The sequence below is a fragment of the Akanthomyces muscarius genome, chromosome 4, assembly GCF_028009165.1.
Source record: "Akanthomyces muscarius strain Ve6 chromosome 4, whole genome shotgun sequence".
Taxonomy (NCBI): domain Eukaryota; kingdom Fungi; phylum Ascomycota; class Sordariomycetes; order Hypocreales; family Cordycipitaceae; genus Akanthomyces; species Akanthomyces muscarius.
In genome coordinates, this window is record NC_079244.1 from 481,497 (window position 1) to 492,080 (window position 10,584).

Here is a 10,584-nt window from a genome sequence, read left to right on the forward strand (position 1 = left end):
TGGATTTTTATCTTCATAAACCATTTTAATGTTTTTTCGTCTTTTCATTCACAAAACTTTTCCCAACCCAAAAGATTAAATCCGTATAACAGCTCTGTTACAGCTCGGTAGCTTGTATCTGCTTTCATTTTCTTTTTTTCGTCCTCATGTGAATCTGTAAATGTGAAGCAAAGGTACACCAGGCCGTGCTGGCCAATGCTTGGTCCCCAAAAAAAAAAAACAATGCTCAAATTCAAAACAACAAAATCAGTCGCAATATGAATGCATTCATGCTGGGCAAACTCCACTTAGTGCTTGCTGATGGAAGCACGGCGGAGACGCTCGGTGCCGGTGACGGGGCCGTTGCCGTGAATGGCGGCCATGCGCTTCGACATAAAGTCGAAAAAGGCAAATTGGCTAGGCTCGGCACCAAACTCGTAGACGAAACGAGACGCCAGGTAGCTGCCGAAGATGCTGCGCAGGTAGCTCTCGGGAACACGCTGAATGATCGTGTCGAGGCCAATCTTGTCCAGCAGAAGCTTGGGCAGAGCATCCTTCAGGATGCCATAGCGGATCTCCTCGTTGGTCCACAGGTCAGACTTCTGCAGCTTCTCGTCGAGGTCGGTAATCGCAATCGACAGCTTGTCAGACAGGATCGAGCGGGCCTCGCCAGTCTTCTCGTGTTCGCGCCAGATGGCCTCAAACTCGAGAGTAGCGTTCTCCTGAATCTTGGCCTGCACCGAACGGACGTAGTCGTTGTAAAACTGAGGAGTCGCGCCAGTTTTGGCGTCGGCGCACATGTTCTCGACGAAGCCGGCATCGTCAAACGACAGCGAAGCCAGGACCTCGAGAGACGACGACGTGACACCACCCTTGTTGGCAGAGGCATCCTTGTACAGAATGCAGCCTGCAGCCTCCAGACGGAGCTTAGCATCCTGGGTGATGAACAGGTTGGCACCCTCAACAATGTAGGGGATGACGCTCTTGCCATCCTTGATCAGGCGGTTAACCGAGATGAGATCGATGGACTCAGGGCGGCCACCGCAAGGAACAAAGGCATCAGTCATGCCAGTGTCGCGGAGGTGGTAGGTGTTGCGGAAAGAGGTACCGTTGGCAATGACCTCGCCGTTAGGGAGGGTCACGTTGTTGTCCTCGCACAGCACACGGTAGCCGTCCTTGGACGCCTTGGACATGTCGTACTCGCTGATCATGGCGCGCTTCTTGGCGAGGCGGACCAGCTCGTCTCTGTCGAGACCGTTGGGATCGGCCAGGACACCAGAGCCGTCAACAATAGCAGTCCACTTCTCGTTACCGAGAAGAATCTCGTTGCTGCCCAGATCACCGTCGGGACCACCGGTCTGCATCTTGCGGACAGTAGAAGGGTCAAGGTTCAGCTTGCGGTAGATACCCTTGACGTACTCACGGACAGACAGCGTGGTCATGCCGTACTTGTCGTGAGGGATACCTCCCAGCTTCTGCGACTTGCCAGTGAAGAACGACTTCCACCAGGGCGCACCACGGATACGAGCGTGCTCGGTGGCCCAGTCAACGAGGCCGGCAGTGTTCTCATCTGGGCCCATGAAGAGGATCTCTTCCTTGCCGTACAGATCCACCACGGGATTCTTGATACCGGGTGTCTCGGCGGGCAGAAGAAGATCGAGGATGGAGTCGATGTACTTCTCGAAAGCCTCCTGGGCGCGGTCCTGCTGCTTGGGGTCGAGCAGGATGACGCCCTTGGAGCCGCCCTCAGGAATATCCTTGTTCTTGCGCTGCTGAGTGCTGGCAAGACCGTAGTTCTCATCAAAGAGGTTGCGGACGTTGATGCCGTAAGCCTCCTTGCTGCGGGACTTGACAATACGGATACCACCACGGGAGATTTCACGGAATCGCAGGTGGAAACCGCGAGACTCGGCACCAATGACGAGGAACATGCCGTAAAGACGGCGAGGGTACTCGGCCATGGGGAGGAAAGAGGGGTCGAGACGGAAGCTGAGGGCGACCTTGGTGGGGGTGAAGTAGTTGGTCTTGAGAATGGCGTTGTTGAAGACGCGGAACGCGGTCATGACCATCTCGTCGTGCTCGTTGCCGACAGTCTTGGAGATCTTGTCCTTGAGCTTCTCATCCGAAAGAACTTCGACCTTGGGGGTGGGGGCAAGGTAGTGGCGGTCATAGTCGGGGCCAACGCTCAGGTGAACATTGGCAAAGGAGGCGTAGAGGGAGCGGACAAGCTCGGGGTAGGACTGGATGATCTCATAGATGTAGTCGGGGGTAAAGGTCTCGGTACGGAGACGGCGCTTGAGCTTGGATAGGAGAGCAGCCTGAGCGCTGTCGTTGTGGTCGATAATTTCCGAGAGAGAAACGTACTCGGGGCCGAGACGGTTGAGGAAGTGCTGGATGAAAACCCAGGTGGCGTGGGCGTAGACGGCCTCCTGGAGGCTCAGCTCACCAGTGGCAAAGAGGTTGTGGAACTTGTTCTGGGGAAGGCAGTAAAGCAGGGAGATCTCCTTGGTGATCTGGTGGATGGACTCCTCCATGGGGGGGAAGTAGCCTCCCTCAGTGGACGCAGGGCGCAGGTAGATGGACATGACGGAAATGCCGTTGGAGAACTGCTCGACGTACTTGCGGGAGGAGGTGACGCCGTAGTAGTGGTAGAGATCGGAGAGGGAAGAGAACATGCCGCGGGCAGTACGTGTGCGGAAGGCAACGACGAGACGCTTCTCGACTGAGTCTTCAATGTCAAAGATTTCAATGACGGGGCCGGTACGAGCGACAGCAAGCTCAATGATCTCCTGGTAGATCTGCTTGGTGTTCTCAGTGGCCTTTTGCCAGAAGCCGGCGTCGGAGATGAGCTCAATGTTGGTCTCCTTGGGGTCGGTCTCCTCGACGCTCTGCTTGAAGTCGCACTTGTAGACGAAGTAGCAACGAAGGGTAGCCTTGGAGTTGGGGCTGGCGCCGATGACGGCGGGGGAACGGAAGGTCTCGACGCGGTACTTGGTCCTCTCGGAGTGGTCGAGGTACTTGGCCTCGAGACGGCCCTCATAGCGGGGGCCAGAGACGTTGGACTGGCCAGGCTCACTGGTGTCAATGTAGATGGCGTGGTCCTCGGCCTCCATATCGAGGCGAATCTCCTCGCGCTTGTCCTCGCGGGAGTTGGCGGCGACCTTGGCGGCGTAGAGGGAAGTAATCTGGTTGGCAATGACCTCGGGGGTCTCGATGCGGAAGTAGACATCATCGATGCCGAGCTGCTCGTAGAACCAGCGGGTCTGCTCGTCGACGAGGGCCTCGGGGATCCAGCCATTGCCGAGGATGATACTGCGGACTGGAGGGAAATTTTGTCAGCTGGGTTCGGTTTGGTTTGGGAAAAGGGAGGCATGCGACAACTTACCAGTCTTCATCTGCTCAATCTTGCCAGCAAATTCGGGGGCGACATAGCCGACGGTGGCCGAGCGAAGCTTACGGTGGCCATTGCTGTTGTGAGAGGACATGTGGGTGGGTTGAGGAGAAGGCAGACGGCTCGAGTCTTGCGAGGCAATGTCGGCCAAGACCTTGTTGCCTGATGTCGACATGGTGGCTGGCAGGCTGCCGAGGGGGTTAGATGTGTCGAGAGAGAGGCCGGGCATTGTGTGTGATGGTGATGATATTATGGCGGAAGGACAAGGAGACAAGCAAAGGGCGAGAGAGGAGAGGATATAGTGGATGAAGAAGAGTAGATGAGAAGAATGGATGAAGAAGAAGACAGGATGATGAGAGATATCATGAGTAAACGGGAGTATGGGGAGAAGAGGGTTTTATACAGGACGCGGCGACGAGACTGCAAACAAGCGGTCGCCGACACATCGTGTAAGTGAAAAGCCCAGCAACCTGTTACTCAATAGTTTCCGATGGCGGGCGACCATGGGGGGGTGTGCGGCTAGGGTACAGGCCAAGCATTGGGGCCGGGGTGAGGGTAAGGAGATGGCGTGGGCGTGCTAATGAGCATGGGGAAGAAAGCAGGACAGGTGACCAAGCGTGTCTGACGAGGGCCATCTGCCAGGCTAGGGATTGTTTGGGGATGTTGGCAAGCTTCATGCGGGATGCAGCGCCGAGTGGAGGTGCAATGCAGCAGGGGAGGAAAGGGAGGGGGAAAAAGAGGAGAAGAAAAATTGCGAAAAGAGCGCGGGCAGAGAGAAGAACGAGGGCAGATCAAGCAAAACGGTGAAGCCATCGTGAGTGACTGGCGCTGGTGTGCGTGAGCCTGACCGCTTAGTCTGGGCTCAGCGCACCAAGCGGCTACTGCTGGCACAAGGCTGTGTGTGTACTACTGGTAGCAGCTTGGGCGGCCGCTTTGCCAGTTGGCAAAATTGCGCTCCTTCGTTTGCGTGCGCGCGGCCCGGCAACGAGGGGCTCATCTGCCCGTGGCAGGACCGCCAATGTGGAATTGTGTGGTTCGGAGGGAGGTTCGCGGGAATGCTGGAAAAAAGTTCGGGCTTACCTGTGATGTGAGGTGCTGATCGGAAGTCGGAAAAGAAGCAGTCAATAGTGGAAAGCTCGACAGCTGGCTATTGCAGGTTCAGGGCGCTGCAGGTTGATGCGCTGTTAGTGTGATTCTGGTCTGTTTGTTGTCTCGAGGTAGCAGTGGCGGGGCAGCTTTTGGCGGGGCAAATGCAAAGGTGAATGGCTTGCAGCGCAGGACGAGGCGAGGGGATGCAGAGGATGCAGAGGATGCAGAGGATGCTGTTGTCTGCAGCAGATCCTGGGGAAGATGTGAGGATGTGCAATTGAATGCAGAAACGGCGGCTTGGGAGACGGAGAGTGGTTGTGAAGGGAAGAAGAACAACGTTGGAAGGGTATTTGGAGGGCGAGTTGGAGATGGTGGGCGCCGCCGCTGGGCGAGGGTTTTATTCAGGGCCAAAAACAGGGTCGCTGGGCCGGTTACCCCGTTGCGGCGTGGCGGGCGTGACGGAACAGAGCCAGACGGGGCAAGCAGCGCTGGTAAAGGGCGCTGTAAGAATAGCAACAGCGCTACCTACTCCGTACACTCCGTGGGCAGGCAAAGCAGGCTGCGCAGCCACCGGAAGCAGCCAGCAACGAGCGGTACCTGGGGCTGGGGGCGGGCGGCAGCTCAGCGCCGAACCAGGTCCAGGCCAGGGCCCTGTGCGATGTCATTGCTAGGCGGCTGGCCGGGGCCTCCGCCTAGAACGAATTTGCGTTGGGTGCGTGACCACCGACACAAGAGCGAGCGTGCCATGCCACAGAGCGGATTCAGGTACCTCTGCACAGCCCAGCCCAGCCCGTTCCTGGAAAACGAGCAGGCAACTTTGCCTTTTCGTACTCGGCGCGGCAACGGGAATGAATGTGCTGCTGGAGGGGGGGTCGCGTGCTCGCTCCTTTGGAACACTGCAGGAGGATGACGGGGCAATCGAGACTGAAATTTCATTTACTTACTCAATGATTTGTCGTTGCAGAGGAAAAGGCGAGCGAGGTGTAAGTAATGTCGTGACACCCGTGTGTAGCTTGCAAGGCTGGTTGTGGTGGCCGAACCGGTGTAGAAGAGGCCTCAGCTAATCTGTAAAACTGTATTTATTAATAAATTCGAACTTTGGGGGAAAAAAAACTCAGCTAAAACTAGGCGAGGCTGTCCTTAAGTATATAATTGGCCAAAAAAAAAATAGACCCCAAGCAAGCAACACCCCAGAAAATTTTATCCCTTCGTTCTCCAAGTCCATGACTTGGCCTGAATTACAGCTCGTACACTGGCAAAAGCCACATTTGCCCCAGACCCAGACCGAAGCTTAGCGCAGTTGATGCTCGGTACGTAGCGGTACACGCCAGCGCTGTCGACAGTGATGCAGACGCCCGTGGGCCGCAAAAGGGCCCCCTCCAGACTCCCCAGAGGGCCGCTCGCCGCTCCAACAGTGGGAACAGTGGACCGCAGGGTGGCGGAGGGATGGGGGAGGCGCTCGAGCAATTGGTCGACGGCGCACGCCTGTCCGGGCCTCGTGGTGCGTTGAAGCGTTCTTCTTCTCCGCCGAAAACAATGCTAGAAGCCTCCAGGCTTGGAATAGGTAGTTGGTAGGTAGCCACCACCACCAGTGTCCTGTGTGGAGGTGGGGCATGCACCGTACAGAAAATTTTCCTTGCGCGACGGCAGCACGTCAGAACAGGGCCAATTGGCGGCCGATTCTGACGATTCGAGTCTTGCCGAAATGCTGGCATGCAGACGAATCGTCTGGATGCAGAATCGAAAGTGTTCCTCCACGTCGATTCGCGTGGGAAGCAAGCATCGCTTTTACATGTCTATACAAGTGGGGACCTCGAATCCCCAAGCCCACCCGTCTTGTGCCAGGTAGACTTTTATTGCGGGCGATCGTGATGCGTCGACGACGAGAAAATAAATGGTAAAAATAAAATCATGCAAGAGAAAAAGAAAAGAAAAGAAAATAGAAAAGCGGATTTTGTCTTCAGAGCAACGCTACCGAGTACCTTCTTTTTACCCAACCCAAGACTCTGAACCCACCACTAGCCCGCAACCACCAATCCTGTTGGGTCCAGATGCTTGGTTCCTGGCCGTTCAGCGCCGCCCAGGAACCGCAGCCCCAAGGCCAGCTGATGCACCGCAGTGGGCTCTGGGTTGACAAAAACTGGGCTCCGGCTCGGAAAGCTCGAGTTTGGAGCGCTGGCCGGGTTCCAAGAGGCTTCTTCTGCGCCAGCCGCCGTGGCAACGTGCAGCTTTCTCCCACGCGCTACGAGGAAGCCGCAGGAGAACTAAAAAAAAAAAGAATTAAAAAAAATAGAGTGGGAAATGAAAAAGATACGTAGCTACGTACCGTTGGCCAACGACAGCCATCTCGCGATCCCCCGGACGGCGGAATTCCTCCTCCCTGATCGGTTATTCGAGGCTTTCTCGCCAACAGGCTTACCCTCTTGCCCTCTATCCCTTCGAGGTATTGTCCTAGCTCTACTCCGTCTCAAACGGTGGCCGCCTCAACTCTTGACAAGTCATCATCCTAGCACCACGCCATGCATCCCTAGTCCACACACATCACGAGCCATCCCACGCCTATGGCGGCATCCATCCGTTGATGCTATTGCCAGCCAGCCTGTGGGGATATGGCCCTCAACTGTGTCTGATGCCGCTTGATCCTCATTTGACACGCAGCCCGCAACCCACACGCCTTCTATTATGTCGACTCCAACTAATGGCTGACGTGCCCTCCTCCTGCGACAAAAAGCTAACGGCTACCGGGGGGGAAAGTCAAACAGACTATCCGAATGCAGCCAAGAAGGCGTGTCGTTCGGTCTACGTTTCCGCGGAAGCCGGCAAGTAGGCTGAGGCACTTGCAACATGGAACTTTTTACCCCAACAAATGAACGAGTGGAAAAAATGGAAAGCAAAAAAAGAAGACTTGCCGCTAAATCAAAGCCATGCGCATGCATTACTTGAGTCCCCCACGGCGGCTCCGGCGCACTAATACAAACCAGGCTGCACTTGCCCGGACAGGCAATTGGTTTCGCTGTGGCGTTTGCCGGGTGACAGAAGTGCATGTAAATGGTGATGCTTCTGTGACGCGCAGGCTGCAGCAGAAAATTTTCTCTTCGGGTCTTGTTTGCGTCAATTCCCTGCTAGAGGAGCAAGCTATATCCATGACCACTGCTTCTATATTCCAAGAGTTGGAGGTTGACAGGCATCACAGGGTCATGCCAGCGAGTCTGATTCATACTAAATTCGTATATCCAGGTCTGACGCTTACGAAACTTGGGCCCGACTGACCGGGCTGGCAGCCACGAGTAGTTATAACGAGCAAAGATTTTAGCTCAACCCCGCGCTGGCCATGCACAAGCTCGATCAGCCGGCTCGATCAGCCCTCATTGAGTCGAGGCATCATAAATTGGCTCACTGGGGCTCCATGTCCCCTCTCATACAGACCAACCCACGCGAATGCCGCGCTCGGGAAGAGCGGGTCAGTCACATCTGTCGTGCGTGTACCTCTTTTACTGAGTACTGCTGTGCTTGCCGTATAAGACGTCTTGTGCGACGTTTTGGCTGCATGGTTCCCGGCGTGCAGAGAAACACGCTGGGTAACAACAGAGCTTGGTGCACGTTTCAAAAATAGCACAGTGGCGCTGCGGCTGCCATTGGTCCAGCACAGCCTGGCCATGCCCGATGCTGCGCGAGGGTGGTGTGCGGGTTGCCGATCGATGTCTGGTAATTGCACGGCAGTGTTCACGTCGGAGGATACTTGTGCATCTTTTACACGACGGCCAAGGGAGGGATGCATTGGCATTGGCCTGGAGCACAAGACAGCCGAGACACGGCAGCGTGACAAGTCGCAAGGTTTGTTTACGGGCATGCAATACCAGGCTTTGGTGATGCTATCCAGGTGCCAGGTTGCCAAGTAGCTGTGATGAGAGTCATGTTGACTTGCCCACTTGTAAGCTGGGCCCATTTTCATGTCCACGAGGCAAATGCCAAGGGGTCTTTGCTGAGGTTCGGATAGTAGGGAAAGGTGTAAACGGGATGGTGCCGACAGCCAAGGACGGGGGTCATGCCAAGCATCGAGTGCTTGCTTGCTCTGATGCGATGCTAGCGCTCATTGTCGACAGAGGTCCAAACCACGACGGCAGGTGAATTGTGATGGGCACGTTGATGTAAAAGGAAGAGGTGCGATCCACAGTCCGGATGCCATCGGGCCTCCACCACGACCACGACCACGACGCCGGCTTGGTTGGCCGGAGCCTGATGGGCACGCCATTTTATGCAGAGTCAAGTTTCCATTACCCCCAGCTTTCCCAAGCGGCCGTTTTTTCTATTCCCCCCAGTTAATTCTCCTAGCCCGATGGTTTCCTCGCAGTGGGAACTGGAAGAAGATGGAAAAACTCGAACCAGATGGCGCAATACGACGTCTTGTGTGTGCTGCGTTTGACGGAGCAGGCGCAGCAAATCAGACTCGAGACCAGAGTAGCCCTCAAGCCATCCTGACGCCCTTGTACGCCGATTTTGCCGTCTTGTCAAGAGATGGGTGTGCATCGGCGTAATGTCGAGCATCGACAGACGTTTTTGCTACGACCTAGAGCGACGGAGCAGGCGTCCTGCCGTGATTCGAGATGGCAGACATCAAGTGACTTGAACGCGGTCGTGTTTGCATGACTTGACTTGCCCCAGCCGAACCCAGCCACCCTCTCTCGAGTAAGAATTGTCACGGCCCTGCGAGTCGCACGATTCAACAAGGTGCACGTTTTATTTTATTTTATTTTTCATTTTTCATTTTTTAGCGTTTCTTCTGCGGGCTTATCTCTGCGCCTCACCCTAAGTAGCCACCAAAGAAGAAAAATATTCATCGTAAAGCCAGGGCTCCGCCTCCCCGCTCTCACGGAGCCCCGGGGGCCCCCTCCACCCCAGTTGGGGCGGCCCCGGCATTGTGCCATCACGAGGACGGCAGAAAAATTGTGTCCTTTTATAAAGCAAAGAAAAAAAATAAGCTGGAGTTGGTTTATGATTGAATCGAAATTGCACGCGGCTTAGCTCAACGCCCCTAGTACAAGTAACAAAAATGCATGTCTTGTTTATTCCGGGGGGGGGCCCCCTTGCCCCAACAATATGGATCAAAAAAGGGAGCCATACAAAAAATTCAGCGAGGTCACGATGCCCTCAGCCCCTCCCCTGGAATTGAATGTGCAGAAGCAACTGGACAAGGATGATACTACGCGGGTGCATGGCTGCCGACACTTGGCGACGCTGTCTTGGAATTGACGTGCGGCCAAATGCTATTTTTCTATTCATTTATTTATGTATTTATTTATTTCATTTTTCTTAGGTACGATTTGCCGACGAGCTCTTTTTCATTCGGCATGTTTTGTTTTAAACGCCCTCTTGCATTCTCGCAGCCCAGCTTCTGCGCAGCCCTCTTCTCCACCCCCAGGTAGCTGACACTCTTGTTGGGGTTACAAGTTTCTTCTTCGCCCGCCTTCTCCAATTCTGAGTGAGCTGCGGTGGTGTGTGTACATGCGACTATGCGCGCAAAAGCCTACTCTTCACAAGTACCTCCCTTCTCCAAAAAAAAAAAATTGTCCTTTTCCGTTGTTGATGGTGGATAACGCAAAACGTGCTCGTGGAACAGAAAAAAGGGAAAAATTAATGCCCGCAGTCAATCCCGTGACAGTCATGTTTCAGTAGCAAAACTCGGTATGTGCTCTTTTGCCCATGATGGGATACATTTTATTACAACAACCAAGAAAGGGGGGTAAATCAACTAGAGTTTGTCAACCCCAGGGGCTCACACATACCGCCCTTCTCCAAATCCCAACCCTTGCCTTGCCTTGCCTTCCCTTCCCCCGCATTGCCGCCGCGGCCCCGGAATCCTTTCCTTCTCTTCCTCTCAGGCCAGGCCTCGAACCTTTTCAGCTTTTTCTTGGCGTTTTTTATCGTCGTATCTTGTTCTTCCATCCGTTGTTCCGTTTCTTCTCTCTTTCCCGTAACGCTAGATTGCCAATCTCGTTCCCGTGGTGGTCCCCTTTCCCCTGTCGCACTGGGCACAGCACGGGGTACAAGACTAGGCTGAAAGACCGTCCCGAGATCCTGGGTGTTGCGCGGCCGGACCTGGCCAGTGCGATGCTCTCTTCAATTCT

The 10,584-nt window shown here is 54.9% G+C and overlaps 1 protein-coding gene across 1 annotated transcript; it reads right to left on the reverse strand.

Annotated features, from left to right (window-relative positions):
• Window positions 1-287: 287 nt before the first annotated feature.
• LMH87_010785 (uncharacterized protein) lies at window positions 288-5,124 on the reverse strand (the record flags this gene model as incomplete). Its single annotated transcript, XM_056199819.1, has 4 exons — window positions 288-3,298; window positions 3,365-3,558; window positions 4,451-4,465; window positions 5,057-5,124. The coding sequence occupies 4 exons, from the start codon at window positions 5,122-5,124 to the stop codon at window positions 288-290; spliced, it is 3,288 nt and encodes a 1,095-aa protein (XP_056051731.1).
• Window positions 5,125-10,584: the final 5,460 nt, after the last annotated feature.